This window comes from Lissotriton helveticus, chromosome 1_1 (genome assembly GCF_964261635.1).
Source record: "Lissotriton helveticus chromosome 1_1, aLisHel1.1, whole genome shotgun sequence".
Lineage (NCBI taxonomy): Eukaryota > Metazoa > Chordata > Amphibia > Caudata > Salamandridae > Lissotriton > Lissotriton helveticus.
The window spans coordinates 1,626,350,702-1,626,373,853 of record NC_136057.1 but is presented as its reverse complement, the minus strand read 5'-3'; the positions used below and the strand labels follow the sequence as shown (position 1 = coordinate 1,626,373,853).

Here is a 23,152-nt window from a genome sequence, read left to right as displayed (position 1 = left end):
ATTTTGTCAACAGTCTTTTCAAATCTGACTCATGGTGTGCTAGGGATGTCCCACCGTTTGATTGGGTTCAAGCCTTGCGAGGCCTTCCACAGGCTGATGTCTGACAGACCCGCACCTTGTGTTCCTTTTGTGTCTGGAGCCCGACCATGACCTGAAGTCGTGCTCCGACTGCCTGGCCATGAATCCAAAGTCTTTGCAGGAGCAGTCCTAAAATCTCTTGGAGGCCCGGCGGTCGGCTCCGAGTCGCTACCGGTCTTGTTCGGGAGGGGCAGCTAGCGGAGTCCCCACACATCTTTGCACTATAAATCTCCGGGTAAGTCGAAGCATAAGGAGGCGAAGAAGTACTGGCACTCTTTGCCTTCTTACTGCCTGTCAGCTGATGCGACGCTGGACCCGGATCATCGTCACTCTAAGGCTCTCCAGTGCCACCATCAAGGATGACTCTGCGCACATTTTGCGATGCCCTCCATAGTATCTTTGGGCAGCCTGACTCGACCGACGCGTCTTTAGGCCCCGTGAAGCCTCTCGGGGGGAGGGGCGGGTCCTGGGCGTTCGATGTCGGCGGCTCCAACGAGCTCCTGCAGTTCCAGGCCTGGATACGGACCGACACTGGTTGATCTTACCGACCTTCCCCGGCATCGATCCCGGTGACAACTCCACCACCGCTGATTGTGCCCCTGGTCAGTGCAGATCGTGCCCCTGGTTTGTGCACTCCCCATCATCACTCTGAGAAGGAGCCACACAAACATCGGTCGACGTCAAATTCAATGCCATAGAGAACTTCTGTTCCCCTGTTCACCCCTGGTGTTCCCTATCCCCCAGAAAGTGGCGTTGAGGACTGGGAGGGGTCGTTGGACCCTTTAGCCGATTAGCTGGAAGAGCCGGACTGAAGATAGGACCTAGGTGACCCCAGTGGTCTGGCCCTTTCTCCAGACCTTGGTATGGTTTCTCCCCCTACCGTAGGTATGGCGGAGGGAGCGTCCTACGCTGTGGTAGTAAGAAAGGCGGCCGAGGTCTTGGTCCTTGAGCTCCTTTCAGTGTTGGTCAGGTCTAACCCACTGACAGAGGTGCTTCAACCTATGGCATCCACTACTGAACAGTTATTGCCCTTCAGTGAAGCCCTCACTGACATCCTTCGGGCACCTGGTCCAAGCCCATCACAGGGATACCTGTGGAAAGGACGATTGCCCGCGGCCATCGCTCCGACACAGGCGACCAAGTTTTCCTCACCCAACACCCTTTACTCGAGAGCTTGCTGATCCAAGCCTCTTCCTCCAAGGGTGCATTCCATTCTGCTCCCCCCCCAGATAGGGAATGCAAGAAGCTGCATCACCTTGGGAAGCGCATATTTTCTTCCTTCAACTTAGCATTGTGGTCTGTAAATACTGCATGCCACTTGGACCGATACTCCAATACTATCTGGGACTCAGTTGAGCAAGTTCTGTAGTAGGGAACTCTGTGTATAGTCATAATCTAGTGAATAGTCCCGCCCATGTGCGTGGACCCTGGAGCAATCAAAAATAATCTCTTAAGCTGTCCTCATTGCTGTCCTGCATTGACACTTAAGAGAGAATTAAGACAAATAATGCAGCTTAACATATACAAGGCTACAAAGGCCACCACTTCATCTAAACAGGGAAAAGGATAGCCCACCATGTCCGGTTTAACACTATTTTACCAAGTTTTCCTCACAGGGAAAACTCCCCTTCACCAAAATCCTTGAAATGATAGAGAGGAAGGGTTGGACAGACAAGCCCCCATAGGCTGCCATCCCAGGATGCACAGCCAAAGTCCTTTTACTTTCAGTTCTTTTTTCTGGCTCCTGCTAGCAGGACCCTGGAGCAGTGAGCTCTCCCTTTTTGGGTGTTTTTCAATTTGTTGGCACTTTTCAAGTATTTTGAGTGTTTCACTCGATGTCTGACTGCTTCTTACTTTTGCTGGGGTTTTTGGCCAGGTTTTGCCACTCTCCTGCCGAATATGCCAGCTTTGTTCGATACGTGCCCCGAGTGTTCCAGGAAGAAGGCTAAATCGGATGCTCCGAGTGTGTATCTTCTGTCTACCATCCTCTCATGTCCCTGAAGACTAATAGATTTGCCGATCCTTCTCCAAGAGGACCCTGGGGGACAGGGAGAAAATTTGTCTCCAAGGCCTGGAGGTAAGGAGACATTAGGACCATGGTTGGTCTGGGCATGGAGGGACTTCGTCCTCTGCCCGTGCTCCTGCCTCTGGGGGGCTCCCCAGTCAAGATAGGGCCAGGAAAAGGCACAGATCTCCGTCGATGTCGATAGCCTCGATGTCGGCGTCGAGAGGGATGACCACCATCGGCTCCCCGTTGTCCCAGGGCTCTGGGGCGAAGCGTCGTCGTCGTTCGACGTCGAGACCTCTGACGAGGTCGACGTCAAGGACTCCATCGTCATCGAGACAGTGGACGCCCAGATGGGTCCGAGAGGCACCGGCGCTCGCCGTCGAGGCGACACTGCCGTCCGATGTCTAGGTTAGAGTCGACATCGAGGAGACTAGTCGACGTCGAGGGATGTATCGACGTACAGACGTTCGACGTCGAAAAAGAGGTCGTTGTCGAGGAGTGAAAGATCGACATCTAGGGGGAGGGCAAGGGCCAGGACTGTGTCCTCGGCCTCAGTGGTCAGCCTGTCCTCTGCATCCAAGAATCCATGGGCGCAGCGGCGCTCGGCTGCAAAGAGGTCGGCCTCGAGAACTACATCGTCAAGGCCTGCGCAGAAGAAAAAGAGTAGAGTGGTTAGGTCTTCGGACTCTGAATATTCTCAGACCTACTCGCCTTCTAGGCCCAGGACGCCTACGCCTCCTCCATTGCCTAAACAGATTCCTCCTCCAATTCCCCCATATCAAGGAAGGGAAGGGGGACTCTCCCCTTTCAAACGGTACCCTTCTCTTGCGGAGCTCCAGGAATACGATCCCCAAGCAGGGATCCACTCACTAGGCACCAGGAAGGGGGAGAGCTGCCCCTTGGGTAAAGGCCTTTGCTTCCCCGCCCCCGTAAAAACTGGCATATGGGGAAAGTAGCCCCTAATCTTCACCCTCCCGGGTGGCAGAAAGCAGCCAGGGATGGGGCGGCCCAGAATGGGCATGCCAATAACCCCCAAATGCCACAGCCTTTCTGCCCTTTCCCCCCAAGGAAGGCAGATGGGGGCAATAACCCTAGAGAGCCCACTAGATGCCCAGATCAGCCTTGTTTTTTTGTACGTAGGGGCTGCCTAGAATGGGCATACCAATAGCATATCTGGGCAATAACCCCTGATGGTTGTAGCCCGCGTGAGAACCAGGTTCTGACACGAGGAGGCACCCCTATGATGAAGCATGACATCAATGGTGTGTGAGGGGAACCGTCCTGATAAGGGATACCCCCGTCGTTAAGCTTGTTTTTCATAAATCCACCTTCTACTCTGCCACTCAGTCTGGACCCATGGGCTCGTTGTGTTTAGATGAGTAGGCCTAGTGCCTGAGATTGGAAACAGCCCAAAATGTGCTGTGGAGACTTTAAAATTATCGATTACAAAAAGACCTTGTTTTGTTAGGGTGTCTGCATTTTTTATCTCTGGCTTGGCGGCCATTGAGGTAAACCTACTGATCCCAGACATTTCTGAAAACTAGACACCCGGGGGAGTCCAGGGAGGTTTGACCTGCATGGATTCCCCAACGGTTTTCCACCCGGAATCGCCTGCAAATCTAAAATTTAGCTGAAATAAAATTAAATGTTTCCCACATTTCTATGTGGGAAAGTTGTGGGATCACTGGGCTGGCAAACATGTTGTACCACTCTGCTTTCCCCCAGGTCTTCCGATAAAAAGGATACCTCACTTGTGTGGGTGGGCCAAGCACCTGCGACAGGCATGTGCCTAAAACGTATTGTGGAGACATCAAAATTATCACAAACTGACCTGGTTTTGTTAGGGGAGCACATGCGTTTATGGTCCCGGTGTCGGAGGCCATCTAGGAAAACCTACCAAACCCACACATTTCTGAAAACTAAACACCCAGGGCAGTCCAGGGAGGTGTGACTTGCATGGCCCCTATCCCCCCAATGTTTTCCTTCCCCGAATCCCTTGCAACCCTCAAATTTAGCTAAAAAAAACCACATTTTCCTCACATGTCTGCCTGGAATAGCGGTACCCGCACAAATGTTCTACCACTCAGTGTTCCCCTTAGTCTCCTGAGTAAAATGGTACCTCACCTGTGTGGGTGGGCAAAGGGCCTGTGACTGGGAAGGGCCAGAAACGTAGGGATTGAGGGAATAGCACAGCAAACTCTAAGCTCTATATATTTGTTTTAATCCGCTTTTAGGCGATTCTGCATTGGACAGCCACATAAGTGAGGTATCATTTTTATTGGGAGACTAAGGGGAAAGCTGTGTGATAGGAAATTTGTGCCGGCATGATGATCTCATATAGTAATGTAAGAACAATTTGATTTATTTATTTTTAGCTAAATTTGAGGTTTGCAGGGGATTTTGGGTAGGAAAATGTGGGGGAATCCACCCAAGCCACACATCCCTGGACTACCCCCTGGTGTCTAGATTTCAGAATTGTGTAGGTTTTGTAGGTTTCTCTAGATGTCTGCCAAACACGGGACCAAAAACACAGGTGCTCCCCTTGCAAAACCAGGTTGTTTTGTGATAGATCATTTAGATGTCTTCACACTAGGTTTGTGGCTTTTCCCTGCCGCAGGTAATTGGCCCACCCACACAAGTGAGGTACTATTTTTATCAGGAGGCTCTAAAAACACTGGGTGGTAGGAATTATGCGTCAGACCGGTGATCCTACAACTTTCCCCCACAGAAATGTGAGAAATTTTGATTTTTTTACCAGCTAAATTTGATGTTTGCAGGGGATTCTGGGTAGGAAAACGTTAGCGGATCCACGCAAGTCTCACCTCCCAGAACTCCTCTGGGTGTCTAGTTTTTGGAAATGTCTGGGAGTAGTAGGTTTCCCTAGGTGGCTGCCGAGCCCTGGATCAAAAACGCAGGCGACTCGCTCACAAAAAAAGGCTGTTTTGTAAACTATGCTTTTGAAGTCTCCACAGTAGGTTTTTGGCCAATCCCTGTCGCAGGAACTAGGCCTACACACACAAGTGAGATCCCATTTTTATCTTGAGACTTTGGAGAGTGCTCGGTGGGTGAAAGTTTGTGGATTCACTAAGATTCCAGAACTTTCCATCACAGTAATGTGAGGAAAATGTATAGTTTTGTGTTTTACAAAGTATGAGGTTTGCAAGAGATTCTGGCTAACCGATCCTGGTGAAAGCCACACAAGTCACCCCATCCTGGTTTACCCTGGATGTCTAGTTTTCAAAAATGTATAGCTTTGCTAAGCCTCCTTAAGTACTGGAAGAGCTAGGGTCCAAAATCCACAGCTAGGCACATTGCAAAAAAAGGGTGAGTTTTCATTTCAAAATGTGATGTGTCCGCGTTGCATGTTGGGCTGTTTCCTGTTGCAGGCATCTGAAAGAGACACGTTAGTGATAGATTCCTTACCTTAGAATATCCCCAGGCGTCAGACTGGATCCGGAAAATTTTGCGTAGCAATACCCCTGCGCGCCGGCAGGCGTCGTCCGCGTCCGTCGTCGCTGGAATGACGTCGTCGAAGTACTTAGACGCCGCCCATGCGCGCTGACGTCAGTTCTTCTTTTTTCCTTGCCAGCTAGCGCAGATCTAGAGAAGCTCTACCCCTTAGTAATTTTTTGACTAAACTTTTTGATCATTTCTCTACTCGAGTCTTCGACTCAGACGGTGCCGGTAGGGATGCCCGGGTTAAAAGCCTGTTCCAAGTGCGACCGACTGTCGGTTACTGACCCCCATCGCCGGTCCCTGAAGTGTTTAGGCCTCGAGTCCGACGACCGCACCTGCTCCGACTGCCGGGCCCTGACGTCTAAAGCTAGGCGGGAGCGGCCCCGCAAGCGACTCGAGCTCCGGCAGTCGGCCCCGCACCGCTCCAGGTCCTGGTCCCACAAGAGGTCGAGGGACCGGTCGCGGGGTCGGCGTACTCGCAGCTCCGGGAGTGGACATCGGTCGTCAGGATTCAAGTCCTCGGGTAAGAGGCATGAGAGGTCAGAGAGACGTCATCGTTCCTCTGACCCACCCCGACGCTCGCAAGATGCGGCCGGGGGTTCGGGTGACACCACCCACGAGGCTCCGACGGAGTCGCAGGCGTCGCCGCCTGCCCCACACCTTCGGGTCCCTGGGCATGACGCGTTGCCAGAGGAGGTCGAACGGTATCTCATGGCCATGAGGTCCCTCCCTTCTCAGCCGGGTCCCGTAGCGCCTCCGGGCCCAGCGGCCCCGGCTGGAGGGCCTATCGGGTCGGGTGCTTCGGCTCCGACGCCGGCGTGTGCTTCGGCCCCGGCGGCGACTTCGGTCCCGGTGCCGCAGCCCCTCGCTGGAACCGCTTCCGGATCCGGGTCGTCGCCGGTCGACCTCATGACCTCACCGGCGCCAGCCCTGCGGGTGGCGCCCACTGTGGACGCTGTCCCCAATCCTCCCTTCGGTCCGGATCTGGCGCCGGAACGGCGCATCTGGGCGCCGCTTCCGACGGCCTTTGGAATTTTTTTTTTTCCATGTGACGCCCCCGTCTGCTGACCCTGCTCTGCAGGAGATGGGTGACAAAGGTGATTGGGAGGGGTCTGTGGACCCTCTGGCACAAGACTGCCAGTCTCAACAGGACTGGACATATGAGCTTGTGGAGGCCAGTGGAATTGACACTTCGCCAGACACTGGATTTGTCTCCCCTCCCACCGTGGCTACGGAGGAGGGGGCTGCTTACAGTGTAGTGTTGACGAGGGCGGCCAAGGCCTTAAACCTTGAGCTCCCCGTCGCGGCCGTGATCACTAACCTCCTCACTGAGGTCCTTAAACCGCAGGCAAGCTCCAATGAGCCTCTGCTGCCGTTTAATGAGGCCTTGTGTGACGTTCTTGTGGGCACTTGGTCCAAGCCCGCCACAGGTCCGCCTGTGGATAGGAACGGGGCCAGACGCTACCGCCCGGCCCCGGGCGACCCTTGCTTTTTGTCCACCCATCCCACCCCCGAGAGCCTGGTTATCCAGGCCTCCACTTCCCAAACCGCATTCCCGACGGCTCTGCCCGATCGGGAATCCAAGAGGTATGAACAATTTGGGAAGAAAGTGTTCTCGTCCCTGAGTTTGGGACTGCGTTCTGTCAATACCGCATGCCTCTTGGGCCGCTACACCCACACCCTGTGGGACACGGTCGCGGACGTGCTGCCACAATGTCCGGAGGAGGTCTGGGCTAAACTCGCCCAAGTCCTTGTGGAGGGCCGAGATGCAGCACGGTATTCCATCCGGTGTGGGCTGGATACCACAGACTCACTGGGCAAGGGCGATGGCAACGACGGTGGCGGTTTGACGCCACGCCTGGTTGAGGTCCACCAACTTTTCGGCCGATGTCCAGGCCACTCTTCTGGACATGCCGTTCGATGGCAGTCGCCTCTTTGGCGACAAGGCAGACCATGCGCTTGAGCGTTTTAAGGACTCCAGGGCTACGGTCACGTCCTTGGGCCTCGGCCACACGCCAGCAATCGTGTGCCTTTCGCTCCTTTTGTGGCCACGGAAGGGGCGCCCCCACATGTGCTGCCTGCCACGCACCGCAGAATGTTCAACAGCGCGGTGGCGGCCGTGGAAACCGCAGTGGAAGCGGTAGGGGACAACGGCGAGGCCAGTCCACACCTCCCTTCGCAGCACTTGCCTCAAAACCTTCCTAGTCCGTGTTTTCAGGCCCATGTGACGCCAGTGGGGGGCAGGGTTCGCCATCAACTCTTCCACTGGCGCACGGTCACGTCGGACAGGTGGGTGCTGCAAATCGTCCGAAGGGGCTACTCTCTCCCCTTCGAGGCGACCCCCTCCAGCCATGCCACCGCAATTCCGCCGCGTGTCGGGGGATCACTTGCAACTTCTGCAAGAGGAAGCCATGGCCCTCTTGGTCAAGGGGGCCATCGAGCGCGTTCCTGGGCCAGAAGTAGGGTGTGGTTGTTACTCCCACTACTTTCTGGTACCCAAGACGGGCAAAGGGGGCCTACGCCCTATCTTGGACCAACGGAACGTCAACGGCTTCCTCCGGAAGGAGAAGTTCAAGATGCTGACTTTGGCTCAGGTCTTAGCTGCCCTGGAGACTGGATGGTAGCGTTTGACTTGCAGGACGCTTATTTTCACATCCCCGTCCTGCAGGCCCACCGGCGTTACCTGCGGTTAACGGTAGGCCATGAGCACTTTCAGTTTACCGTGCTCCCCTTCGGCCTTACCAGCGCCCCACGGGTGTTCACGAAAGTGATGGCGGTGGTCGCAGCTCATCTGCGCAGTTTAGGGGTGTCAGTCTTTCCCTACCTCGACGACTGGTTGTTGAAGGTGGGCTCGCCCCAGACAGTCGTCAGCCACCTCCAGACTACGGCCCACCTTCTGCACTTGCTGGGTTTCTCCATCAACGTGCCGAAGTCGCACCTGTGTCCCTCTCATAAGCTCCTCTTCATCGGAGCGGTTCTAGACTCGGCGCAGTTTCGGGTTTATCCTCCCGAACAGCGGGTTTGGGATATTCAGGCTCTGATTCCGATCTTTCAGCCTTTATGCCGAGTCTCGGTCAGGTTGACGCTGCGGCTTCTGGGGCTGATGGCCTCCTGTATCCTTCTGGTGCAGCACGCCCGGTGGCGGATGTGGGCTCTGCAGTGGGACCTGAAGTTTCAGTGGGCCCAGCATCAGGGCAACTTGTCCGATCATGTCTTGACCTCGGAAGGCACTGCAAGACAGTTGCAGTGGTGGCTCATGGACCGCAATTGGGTCAGTGGCAGAGCCCTCTCCCTACCCCACCCGGAGCACGTGGTTGTGACGGACGCGTCCCTCCAGGGCAGGGGAGGCCACATGGGAGAGGCGGAGATCATTGGCCTCTGGTCTCCGGCGGAGTCCCGGCTCCATATCAACCTTTTGGAGCTGCGGGCGATCCGACTAGCACTGAAGGCATACCTCCCCTCTGTCCAGGGGAGTGTAGTGCAGGTGTTCACGGACAACACCACCGCCATGTGGTACTGCAACAAACAGGGCGGGTGGGGTCGTGGACCCTATGCCTCTGCGCCTCTGGCAGTGGCTGGAACATCAGGGCGTGCCCCTGGTGGTTCAACACCTGCAGGTTCTCTGAATGCCAGGGCGGACGAACTCAGCTGTCGGTGCATGATGGATCACAAATGGCGTCTTAACTCGGACGTGGCGCAAGGCCTCTTTCAGCAGTGGGGAGAGCCTTGGTTAGATCTATTCGCCACAGAAGAGAACGCGCAATGTCATCAGTTCTGCACGTTGGAATTTCCAAGGCGATGCTTTTCGTCGCGAGTGGAGTTGCGGTCTATTGTACGCCTTTCCGCCTATACCACTTCTGCCCAGAGTGCTGAAGATCAGGCGCGACCGGGCCCAGGTTATCCTTGTGACTCCGGACTGGGCACGAAGATACTGGTATCCCGAGCTACTCAGCATGTCAGTCGATCCCCAGATTAGTCTGCCTCTTCGGGAGGACCTTCTGTCGCAGCAGCAGGGGACGGTTCTCCACCCGAACCTGTCCAGTCTCCACCTACAGGCTTGGAGATTGAGCGGCGGCAGTTGAGGCCATTTGACTTGCCTCCTGAAGTCTGTAATGTCATTCTGGCAGCCAGGTTTCCCTCCACAAAGTCTGTATACGCCTGTAGGTGGAACAGATTTGTAGAATGGTGCACAGCAAAGGCTGTGGATCCACTCTCTGCACCCCTTTCTGAGGTTCTCTTCCTTCTTTCTCTTGCCCAGCAGGGCTCTGCACTGGGCACTATCAAGGGGTACCTTTCTGCCCTTTCCGCCTTCTTAAGGCTACCTGATCAGCCTTCCTTTTTTAAGTCCCCAATTGTAAATAGGTTTTTGAAGGGCATCACACACATGTTCCCTCCTGTTCCTTTCGTGATGCCCCAGTGGGACTTGAATCTTGTACTTACTTACCTAATGTGTGCTCCCTTTGAGCCGCTCCAGAACTGTCCTCTCCGTCTTCTTACTTTGAAGACTGCTTTCCTGGTTGCCATCACCTCTGCCAGGAGAGTGAGTGAGCTGCAGGCTCTTTCTTCTACACCTCCTTTCCTCTCTGTCCATCCGGACTAGGTTGTGTTGCGGACAAGACCCTCTTTCCTGCCCAAGGTTGTCACGGCCTTCCACATCGGGCAGTCCATTACCTTGCCCACTTTCTTTCCACCTCCGCATCCCTCGAAAGAGGAAGAGAGGCTCTACCGTCTGGACCCAAAACGTGCGCTCTTACTATCTAGACTGCACACGCCAGTTCCGGGTGGATGACCAACTCTTTAATTACGTGGGCGCTAAGAAGGGAAAAGCGGTGCACAAGCGGATCATCTCTCGGTGGATCATCTTGTGTATCCAGGCGTGTTACTCTTTGGCTAAGGAGAGACCCCTGTTGGATTGAGGGCTCATTCAACTCGGGCCACGGTGACTACCACTGCCCTGGGCCTAGGAGTGCCCTTGCAGGACATTTGCCAGGCAGCTATGTGGGCCTCGCTGCACACGTTTGCACGACACTACTGCCTGGACAGCCAAGTCCAGAGGGATGGCTTCTTTGGCCGTTCCGTCCTCCAGGACTTTCTGGTGTGATTTTTGGTTCGCAGACCCACCACCGGGGTTGGTTTTGCTGGGGTATCTATTCTAAGGTAATGAATCCATCACTAACGTGTCTTTCAGATGCACTAGTTACACTAACTAATGTAAGAGGCATTAGTTAGTGATCGATTCCTTACCGACCCACCCATCCTCCCAGTTGTGCGAACCGATATCTAGGGTTAAGGTCATCCCCTTTCAGGGCCCTAGTTTCATGGCACCAGTGTTGGTTCTATCATGGCTCTGCGTATCTGGGGCGGAAAAGCTGTGTATCAGAACTGACGTCAGCGTGCATGGGCGGCGTCTAAGTACTCCGACGTCATTCCGACGCTAACGACGGCGCGCAGGGGTATTGCTACGCAATATTTTCCGGATCCAGTCCGACGCCTGGGGATATTCTAGGGTAAGGAATCTATCACTAACTAATGTCTCTTACAGATATATCGTTACACAAGTAGTAACTTGTGCACTAGGCCTATCCACACAAGTGAGGTATCATTTTTATCGGGATACTATGGGGAACAGAGAATAGTAGAACAAATGCTATTACCAATTCACTTTCTTTTTTGCCTTCCAAATAGAAGACAATTTGTAAAAAAAAGGTAATTTTGAACAATGACCTCTAATTCACTTGCTGGTATGGGCACCCACAATTTTGGAGATGTCAAATAATCACTGCTTCTAAATTCTATATGTTGTTTCCATTTTGGAAATATATATATCTCTTTGATACCTATTTTTCACTGTTTATATTTTACCAAATGAATTGCTAAAAACCCGATACACAATGAAAAACCATTGGAAGACGAAGTTTAGTTATTGCCTCTGGGTTACTCGGGCTGTTGATGAACCTACAAGTCCTAAATATCCCCGCATCCAGTTGGGCCCAGCAGATGTAACAGTATATTGATTTAAGAAAATGTCATGCTTAGAAGTTACAGGTGATAACATTTCCACATATGGCTGTTTTTTTCAACGCAATTTCACATTTTTCTTTTTCTAACAGTTAATTTCTGTAACAAAACCTTGAAGGATCTACACAAATGACACCTTGCTGAATTCAGAATTTTGTCTAGTTTTCAGACATGTATAGCTTCCACGGATCAATTATTGCTTTCATACCGATTTCTACCACTAACTGGAAGGAGGTTAAAACCGCAATAAATAGCAACAATAGGCTATGTACTAGTAAAATGCCAGAACTGTGTAAATAATTTTGGTTCTCTGACAAAAGTTTGCCTGTCCCTCAAAGTTGAGAAGATGGTGATTTCATCACCGCAAACCCTTTGTTGATACCATTTGCAGTGAAAAAAAATCCAGACTGCTTCTGCAGCACTTTTTTCCCATTTTAACCCCTTCGTTGCGCGCGTCTGCTAATGGCTGTCGCGAGCACTACCTTGGTAGTGCTTCGCAAGTCCGTTGGCCGACGCGGCCCCGCTAACTTCTTTAAATTCGTGCCTCGGTTAAGCAGTTCAAAAAAACGAAACTGTATTTTGGCTAATTTCCGGATCCCATCCAGGAGAATTGCCAAAGCCTGGGTAGCTTTTGAAACCTCAGGATGTTGGTAAAAAAGGACGCAAATTTGTCGTTGATTTTGTGGACAAAAGGTTGCAGGGGCCTACGCACGAACTACCTCAAATAGCTAAAATAAAAGGCTTAGGACGGGTGGGGAGGAGGAATGAGGCCTAGCAGCGAAAGGATTAAACTGTATTTTATGCAAATATTTGCATTATAAATCAATTTTTAAATGCAAAGCTGCTTGTAAATAAATTCAAAGCATGCATTCTAAAATCTGATTTTCTTTTGTATTACTTATAACCATAAAGTAGGCTTACCCTACCTCCATAAAGAAAGTATAATGTGGGACAGTGAACCTACATAAAGAAAGTATAATGTGGGACAGTGAGTTTTTGCTGCCAAGGTTCACAGTTCAATTGTTTTCGAACAGTGGGCCGTATTAGTTGGTAGATGCTTGCATCAAGAAATGGGCCTGCAAGAGTGAACTTGTCAGGTATACTGAATGATGACATAAGAGCAGTGCTGTCATTGTGAAAGCTTTTGTTCTCTCTCCCATTGGAGCTCCAATAATAATCATAAGCACTGAATAGTCCTGTACCACAGAGCAATTCTTTCAAAGTCACATTTACTTCACCTTGCTTCACTTAGGCCAGTAAAACATATGTGACAGACATGTTATATTTTCACAGCCTTAGTAACAGGCTTTATTGCCAGTTTTATTGAAATACTTTCTAGTTTAGATGGAAAAAAGGGCATACCCGTAAAAGTAATTTTTTTATGACCTGTTGAGAAATTATCTAAAAATGCTCTACGCCCTAAAGGACGTCGAGTGGATCAGCTTTAAAAACCTTAACATGAAAATTGTTGAGGAAAATACCATAAGGGCAGCGCTCTGCTCTAGGACCCTGTGTGCAGAAGCTAGAAGAACTGAGTGAACTGCCACCTATAGAATATGATGGGATACCAGAGGTCAAGAGGCCAGTAAAGTTGCAGTGTCCTATTTACATTATTTCCATGCTGCAGCCTATTGCTATGTATTCCTCATTCTTGCTTTAAAAAGAAGTAAAAGGCATTTCTGAAGGGCGTTTTCTAAAGGTCTCTTTTCTTTTTACTTGTCACTTTTAATGTTATGACCTTTTTTTTTCCAAATTTTAAAGTAATTCAATATAATTGGCAATATACCTTTATCGAAGGTTGCAGAAATGTAACATATATGTCAAAAATATGTTTTCCTGGCCTTTCCGTCGAAAGGCAAAGTAGATGTGACAGCCACACCACCGAACTCCTGTGGACCGACCACCGCGGCATCCACTTTGCCTTCCAGAAGCCCACCACACACCACCACACCCAACAGATCCCCCGCCGCTGCTGGAGCAAAATCACGGAAGACTAACTACACGCAGACCTCGCTCTCAGCCCACTTACCGAACCCTCCAACACCAACTACGCTGCCACAGCCTCAGACGCTGGATCGAGGACTGCGCCAACACCCTTGCACTGCTGAAGACCCCCCCCCAGACACCAGCAAGAGGGCCAGCTGGTTCACCCCATAACTCTTAGCCTCCAAAAAAGATTGCCGGAAACTAGAGAAGAAATGGCACAGTGAACAAAGTCCGGACAGCCACACAGCACACAAGGATGCCATCCGCAACCCCCACCACCACCACCTCATCAGGGCGGCCAAGAGGACCTCCTTCAAAGACCGCCTCGACAACAACGCACACAATATCCAGGAGCTCTTCAACATTGTGAAGGAACTCTCCAACCCCAGCTGCAACACCTAACTATATCCCGCCGTCGCAAACCCTGTGTGACTCCCTCGCCACCTTCTTCCACCCCAAGATAGCAGACATCCACGACCGCTTCAACATCCAGACAGCTCCAACAGACAGCAACACAACAGACCCTCCGCACACCCTCGACCACGACCCCCTGCTAGCCTGGGCCAGCGTGAGCATCGATGACCCCATCAAGACCATGCGCACAATCCCCTCCAGCTCTGTCAGACCGATTCCTGCACCACGTCTTCAACATAGCAAGCAGCTCTATCGCACCCCACCTGCGCACTGTCATCAATCTCTCAATCGAGACCGTGACCTTTCCAGAGATCTGGAAACACGCCGAGATAAACGCCCTACTCAAAAAACCTAAGGCAGACCCAAGAGACCTCAAGAACGTCCGGCCCAACTCTCTGCTCCCCTTCCCGGCCAAGGTCATCCAGAAAACAGTCAACAGACAGCTAATCCGATACTTCAAAGAAAACAGAATCTTGGACCCTTCCCAGTCAGGTTCCGCAGCAATCACAGCAGTGAGACTGCCCTCATCGCCGCCACCGATGACAACAGGACCCTGCTGGACAAAGGCGAGACCGCAGCACTCATCCTCCTAGACCTCTCTGACGCCTTCGACACCGTCTGCCACCGCACACTATGCGCACGCCTCCACACCGCAGGGATCCGAGACAAGGCTCTGGATTGGACCACCTCCTTCCTCTCTGGCAGAACCCAGAGCGTCCGCCTCCCCCTTCCCCATTCTGTTCCAAGTCCCCCGAGATCTGCGGTGTACCCCAGGGATCCTCCCTCAGCCCGACGCTGTTCAACATTTACATGGTCCTGCTTGCTCACGTAGCCCGACAGCACAACCTCAACATAATCTCCTACGCCTACGACACTCGGCTGAGCCTCTCCCTCACCAAGGACCCCATCACCTCCAAAGCCAAACTCCACGAAGGAATGAAGGCCGTCGCCGACTGCATGAAGACCAGCCGTCTGAAGCTGAACTCTGATAAGACGGAGGTCCTCCTCCTCGGCTCCAACCCTTTAGCCTGGGACGACTCCTGGTGGCCGACAGCACCGGGGGCATCCCCGACACCCACCGACCACGCACGCAACCTGGGAATCCTCGTCGACTCAACGCTCTCAATGACCAAACAAGTCTACTCCGTCTCCTCATCCTCCGCCTGCTTCAACACCCTCGCATGCTCTGCAAGATCTACAGATGGAACCAGATAGACACAAGAAAGACAGTCACCCAGGCCCTTGTCAGCAGCGGACTAGACTACGGAAACGCCCTCTACGCGGCAGCCCCGACCAAGCTCATCAAACTACAATGCATCCAAAACGCTTCGGCACGACTGATCCTTGACTTGCCACGGCCACATCACCCTCCACCTGAGAAACCTCCACTGGCTCCCCGTCAACAAGAGGATATCCTTCAGGCTCCTAACCCACACACACAAGGCACTCCACAAGACAGGCCCAGCCTACCTCAACAGACTACTCTCCTTCTACATCCCCAACCTCCAGCCACGCTCCACCGACCTCTCACTTGCCACAGTCCCGCTCATCCGAATAGAAACAGCCAGTGGGAGATCCTTCTCATGGACATGGAACACCCTCCCACTGAGCCTAAAGCAGACCCAAGACCTGCTGACCTTCAGGATTATACTCAAGACCTGGCTGTTTGATCAGTAGCGAATGACCATCCCCCAGCGTCTTGAGATCCTTGCAGGTATGTAGTGCGCTTATCAAATGATTGATTGAAATAACTGCTCGGAGGTCCCCTCGTGTGTGCGGGACTATAGTTCTCATGAATTCAATGGAGATGCCCTTGAGAGAGAAATATGATTACAGGTAGGAAACTATTCCTTCTTTTATGAGCACTGAAAGAATGACCACATGCTGTGTATTCTTATTTGTTTTGGAATGCTACATATTAGTTAATTTTATTCCGCAATTATTGCAAATAATTTACAGTTGGAACTGTTTTCTCTGAAATGCAACCTTGAAACATATGACAAACATTTAATAAGCGGGGCATACCCATGTAAATTGTGTACGCACACACACATACACATGCTTGTATAACAATTTTTAAAAAATAAACAGCTTCTCAGTCACAGCAGGTGCTGTATTGTATTGGGTGAAATGTGCATCAAAGGTGTGAACTGTTTTCTGTTAGACATTTTCATATTCATTGAGGGACTTCAATATTGAGTGGACGCTGATGCAACCTGGCTTATTTGGATTAAGTTTAGTTGTTTAAATTTAATTTACTTTCTTATTGGTTTTTAGCACTGGACCGAATACGCTATTGGAGCAAAAAAGCAATCTCTGCTCTACCATCCGGGCTCCAAAGTCTCTGCCATATGTGCTCCCTTGGAAAACAAGTAAGGAAATGAATGAAAAATATATAGCACTTATGGGAGAAATTGGGTTTGCTCATGTTTATTTGCCTTTTTCTGTAGTTCATCTCTGCCACGTTCTTAGTGCTGATGTGCTTCACAATAAACCATGGTGGAGAGGTATTTTATTATGATCATCAAGCAATGTAAGATTCAATGAGATTAGGACTTGTCCACCCCTAAAGTCTTCAGGCTTGAAGCCCTATAAATGATGTTGATAATGGAAGTCAGTGACCAATCCATTTTTAGAAAAGTTTGGCTTTCTTGGGGAATTTTCCAGATGCACCTCCTCTCCGTTCGATAGGTACAAAGTCATTAATTGTAGCTGTTGCCTAGTGTGTGGCTAAACAAATTTCTCTTACACAGTTAATTGAATAGGATTTGTGACACACTCACTTTGTGTGCGAATTGAAGAATAGCGTGTGCCTGAGATGTCGGACTTCAAATATTCAAGCTCTTCTCCTGCATAGCATCTTCATTTATAGTCCTATGCACTGAATTGTTTGTTGTTTTTTCTGGCTATTGGACAGAAGATTCTGGACTTCTGAGCTTGGCCGTTATAGGTCTTTCTGTTTGGACGCCTTTCAAAACCTTCAGAAAATAACTTAACATGCATTCTTCTGTAGCAGAGTACATTTTGTTTTCCCTTTCCTGGTTGAAAAATATTTATTAATTACTGAGAGAAGTTGGCCTGGATTGCAGTCTACTAATTAAAGTGGGCACCTTGCACCAGTCCAAACGACCCTTATGGTGTATGAGGTCAAAGATAACCTTTAGAATGTTATCCAGGTGGTAGCTGTGGTGAGCAGCCTTCAGGCTTAATTTTGAAGTAATGTAAAGCAGCTTGTTTTACCAGAATGTCACCTCCTGAATGAATTAAATGAAAGGAGAACCACACAGTAGTTATATAGAAATATGTATTTATTAATATAACACTCTCTAGTATCTTCTACCCGAGGATAGAACACAAAACACACTATACGAGATCAATAGAACAGTTGTAAGTAGCACAATACACAGTGGGCTCCAGGGAGAGACCAAACCATTAACTAACATAGTGGTATTAGAACCACGACTCGGGTCAAGACAAGGTCTGGAGCACGTTGAATGGCTGGTTCCCCAAGGGACCACCCATGGTGAGTAGATGTGGACCCCACGGAGGATGGGTGCTGTGTGCTAACACGACCGCAGGCTCCGTACAATTCTATGGGGAAGTAGCGGTTGCAATTTTACAGTTTAAGGACCCTTCTAGGTGGACTTCGAGGAAACCCTTCAGAACATAAGAGGTAGGAGAGCCACCCCACCCGTGGATACCGTAGTACCAGAGTTACCTATCCCAGAGGAGCCAGGTGCATAGGGTTGAAGTGGTGTCGGCAACCTCCGTCGTTCTCCATGGAAGGCTTCGAAGAAGTACTGCTGCCATGAAGGTGAAAAGGGTTTCGGTGGAATCCAAGCCTGGATTCTGGAAGGAAGGAAGGAACCTGAAAGCAGAGGGGAAAGAGTTTGGGACACTTCTGAGTGACCAGGGGCTTGGGAGTCGAATGCCCACCGATGTTGGGTGCTTCAGGTGCGAAGAAGGGATGCTTGACTTGGCTGTAACGAGGACCAGGAGATGTCGACAACTACCAGGAGACAGATGTTAGCTGTCCCTCAAAGGATGTAGTGTTGAGGGGGTCGGTGTCCGGCTGGAGCACCAACAAGCTTTGGCAAAAGCAACCCATGCAGAAAGGTCAAGCAGGTTACGGTGAGGACTAGCAAGGTCCAGGGGACTCCTCAAGCAATGGGGAGTCAAGACACGTCTGGAGCAACCAGGAAACCCCAACAGAAATCAAGATGACCCTCAGGAGGACCAACGGTCCGAATGACCAAGAGTCTCGAGTGGACCTCGAGCAAGATCACAGGGTACCAGCCCAAGGAGCACTCGGTGCGCGGAGGCTGGAGTCCTTTGGTGGAAGTACTGTTCAGGGTCCGGACTGCACGGAGTCCAATACACAGGCTCGGGAATCGCCAAAAAGCATATGCACTTGGGAATGGACGTGGTGCACAGGGGTTCGGGTTATGCAGTCCCCACCTAGGATACTGGCCTTAAACTTGCTGAGCGGGCAGATCAACCTCGGGGAGCTTTGGAACCCACCTTTTGTGTTGTTGGAATTTTCAGAGTCTGCAGGAGCTTGAGAGCAGCGGACCGGTGAGTTGCATTGAGGTGCCTGTGAATGCAGGGGAGTGACTCCTTCACACCAAGGGAGATTCTTCAGTTACTCCAGTATTGGAATTTTCATAGGTTCCCATGCTTGGTATCATTGAGTCGGAATGGGAGTCCCGGTATACATAAAATAGCAATAGAAACCATTACCAAAACAAAGTAGGCCTAGGCCATTCCTATTTTTGTAACATATCCTCCTTTTTGTAGAAGAGACCAAATAAAGTGAACAACCAATCTGATCAGCCTCACCCCTTAGAACCCTACTGAGAAAATCTCAGCGCCTCAGATTTTCGACTGCACGTTGTGCAAGGGAGTCTCCACAGAGCTCTGCTCAGTTTTTTCCTGTTAACCTTACTTCTACAGTTTTTCACCTGCTCTTTCTTCTAGGCCTGCTTGGACTTCGTCTCAAGATGTCTGATAAGGAGAGGAAAGCCCTCTTTAAAGCTTGTGCAACTTGTGCTAAGAAGAGGTTGTATGTGAAGCACCTCGTAGGTCTGATGGGCGCAGTCCTGGTGAATCTCCTCACCGAGGTGTAAAGGAAAGCAGGAGTGATATCTGACAGGAAATCCAGCTATGTTCCTCCATCTTCTCCTCCAGCTGCTCCAAAAGCTTTTAAAAAGCCCTCCTCTCTGTCCTCTTTGGTAAAATCTGTGAAGAAAGTTCACTCGTCGATGACGTTGTCAACGACCTAGTCGGCAAAATCGTCAAAGGTACAGTCTAAGTCTGCACCTTCAATTCTGGCTCCGTCGACTGGCTTGTCGATGGTGATTTCCTCGTCTCCGGCGCTGACGATTCAGGGTTCCACGTCTACGCTGGTGGTGGCGTTGTCGACGATGGTAATGTCAGAAAAAGGCTTCCCCCTATTTACTAGGTCTGGGAGCAAGGGGAACAAACCATATATATTGTTGCAAAAGCAGACTCCCACCGACCTCAATCACTTAACTATCGGCTGTCTACAGCTCAAAAAAGTGGGTCATTTTCAAAAGATTGCCTCAACACATCAATTTCTTCAGTTATTGTTTGTTCTTTATTTATATAAGTATTTTTTTCAGAATTACATCTTTTTGTATACATATAACAAAAACACATTTCCACAATTTCACAGTTCACAATTGATTTGAACAAAACTCTACATTTTATGGACTAATCAGTGTTCATTCTTATTTGCATGTCCACTTGCTTATACATAAAATGATTAAGCACAGAAATTTAACAAATACAATCCCTTACAGCCATAACCCATTCAAAAAACTTTCACCGTCATACTCCATACTCTCACTGTCATACTACCTCCCAGACCAACACTGCATACACAGATGAACAAACCAAGGGATGGTAACATCCACCCTCTTGTGCTGGAATCTGCGATATCACACACTCCTGGCCGACGTACGTTTCAATGGCCAATCTTACTAACCTCCATCTTCATCAGGGCCTTGGGTATAAAAATTGTATAATGTGTCGATAGATCACGGGTGATGAAAATTAGGGGGATCTATACAAACAAAACAGTGGAGAGACATTACAATGATTATAAAAAAACACAATCTCTATTGTATAGAAGTGCTATTCGTTTGAGTACCACCTTGCTTTAACTCAGGTGACTTGCCCCTGGGTGTTTTTTACATTGCTCCTCTAAGAACGCTTAAATAAACTTGATTCTATACAAGAATACTCTCTTTTTCCATATGCTTCTTTATTGATTAACATGTCTAATTCCAGGCATCCTCCCCCTTCATGAGAATACGAAAGAACTTGGCATCATGATTTCACAACGTTTACAAGCAATGTAGAACCAGATTTTAAAATAAAATTTTGAATGATAATGAAAAAAGTGTTTTGTATTGAAAGAGGAAAAAGAGCAAAAGGAAGAATGAAGGAAAAAAAGAGAGAGAACATTAAGAAAACCGAGAGGAAAGAAGGACACTGCTGTGAGCTTGCCTAGTTTCTGCGCACTGTTGTCCTTAGTGTGTATCTATTTAATTTACTCTCTTGCATTAACTTGTTGTGAACTAGAAAGATATTTTGAAAAATAACTTTCTATAAAGTGTAAAAATGGTCTTGCTGGTTGCTGCCACATCTCGTAACTGTATTATTGTAGACTGGGCAATAACCCACTCACTACTGTGAGGTGGCAATGCAGTAGTAACACTCTTATTATTCTCTCATGGTGTTTAGCTAGGTATAATAAGCTCTCATACCTGTAAAGAAAACTTGACGAGCCTTCCAACCTACTCGATACCAGCAGGATTAATATGGCTTCTGTGTGGACTGTCACCTGGAATTCCAAGCCCAATCGTCTGTATGAGTTTGATAAGTAAATCCAAAATGATTTTCATGTGTCTGGATTCGAATATCTAATCAAAATAGCCTTGACACTATATTTTTATACGCCTGTTTATCCAAAGGGACTTACTTTTGTTCTTCTCATCTCCTGAATGGAGCCCAGGGCTACTAAATTGGGGCAGATAGCGTGTATTTGGTTTCCCTGACCTCTGTATCAGTCAGGATACCTGCAATCAAACAAATATCATTAGGCTTTGATTGAAAAACCGACATGGATTCGTGAAAGGGCCGGCTGGACGCCCAAACCACTTTACACTTACCTGGAATGTCTGTCAATATATCCTTAATACTGGTAATGTATTTTTATGACTGCTGTCTTTTAATTTTCACAAAGTACGTTTCGATAGTTGACGGGAGATTATCTGCTTTGACCTGTGTTTAATACAAGAAAGAGAAGGCAACCCCGACTGTGACTGTCCATTTGTTAAGTCATCTCAACTACTCTGCAAATAGGTTATTTGAAAATTGTTATACTAGCTGCCTATCTGCTCACCCTAATACAGATTCAAATGGCATGGTGCTTGCCCTCGATATACCTATTATTTGGGGCCACTGATCAGGATACTACTGTGTGTACTATTTCAGACCTTTACATAAAGCGGTAGTAAAATCGGCTAGCACAGTTTAAACTTAAATGTCGACTTTCTCTATTGTCAAATATTGTATAATATTGTCCAGCAATACGGGAGAGACGCGGCAAAAAATCCTGACCTACTGATAACTCTGGTTCTGTCGGGTATGAACCTGATTGCTTCAAAGCCTGCACATATCTTTCAACATATATTGAGACATAATTGTACTATTTATTATGACATCTAGATTAAATCATTAAGTGCAAATCCAAACAAGAAGGGTCAGTAAATGTTTTAATCATTGAATTATTTTTTCATTCATGATTTGTTTTTTTCGTTGAGACCCTGTAGTAATGCATAGAAATTAATTATGATAAACGGTGCATCAATTCAAGTGGGGTAAGTGTGACATATTGTGAAATATTGTGACTGGGTGACATAACAATTGGTGATTTATATACACGTAAGTGAGGGATGTTGAGGGGGGGGGGGGGAATTAAGGATTTCTGAGGCCAGTCTCTGGTTTAGTAGTTATTGAATCCAACGTGCCATATTAGTTGGCTGTGATATGCTGGATTCGGTTGGCTGATCCTTGTGGTATTTTTTGTCGACGTTTCGACCCTATTGACGCCTTAGTTGTGGGTCTCTGGGGGTCTTCTTCAGGACGGGGGAGGGGGTAGTGATATTGCGCCTGTTGATTAGATGAATACCATCAGGTTCGGATTTTGCACAAGATTTCCATTTAAAAGGATAAAATTAGACTTGAAATTAAAAATTCTGGGCGTGACTGGGTATTCAGACCCTCACCTCTGGTCCCTTCAAAAGTCGGACACCATGGAGCTAGGTTGGTTGTAGTCTCATCTTCTGGGATGATAAATCTGTATATTATGATAGAATTGTCAGGGATGTGACAATTGAACACTGTCTTGAGTTTTTAAACATGGGGTTAATGTGAATCGTAACTCGCAACGAATACGCGCAGAATCGTGCCTCCGGTAGTTTGCTCGATTCAATAATTCTCATTCAATGCGTTTTCATAGTCGTACCCAGATCGTCTGTCAATTACTTTCGGCAATCTCTAGGTTAAATCACATTTGCAACCCTCCCACGTACAAAAGTACCTGGGAGCAACAATAGATACACTGGCAGCAAAAGCATATCCCAACGCAGCACGGATTAACGGAATGCAGGCATTGATCCAAAAGTTCAGACCCCAACACTCATTACCAGCTCGAGTGTTTATGCAACTGATCGGCATGATGGCCTCGTGCATATTCATAGTCCCTCATGCCAGGCTACATATGCGTCCGCTCCAAGAGTGCCTAGCAAGGCAGTGGAACCAGGCTCAAGGGCAGTTACAGGACCTAGTGTTGGTGACCAGTCGGGCATACAACTCTCTGCATTGGTGGAATCCACATAACCTTTGCAAAGGACGACTGTTCCAAGAGCCTGTCCCACAAATAGTGTTAACCGCGGACGCATCCCTACTAGGATGGGGAGCCCATGTCCTAAACTACACAGTACAGGGACTCTGGACTGACAACAAAAGAAAATGCACATCAACCTTCTGGAGCTGATGGCTATCTTTCTAGCTTAAAAGCGTTCAAGACACACTTATGCAACAAAGCTGTGTTGATCCGGACGGACAACATGACAGCTATGTATTACATTCAAAAACAGGGAG

At 49.2% G+C, this 23,152-nt stretch overlaps 1 protein-coding gene across 1 annotated transcript in view; it reads left to right on the top strand.

Moving 5' to 3' along the window:
* LOC144829382 (gametocyte-specific factor 1-like) overlaps window positions 1-23,152 on the top strand; it is a 513,976-nt gene that overhangs the window by 306,371 nt on the left and 184,453 nt on the right. The window contains exon 8 of the mRNA XM_078688479.1: window positions 16,238-16,332. Coding sequence (XP_078544605.1) covers window positions 16,238-16,332 — 95 coding nt within the window. The remainder of the gene's footprint in view (window positions 1-16,237; window positions 16,333-23,152) is intronic.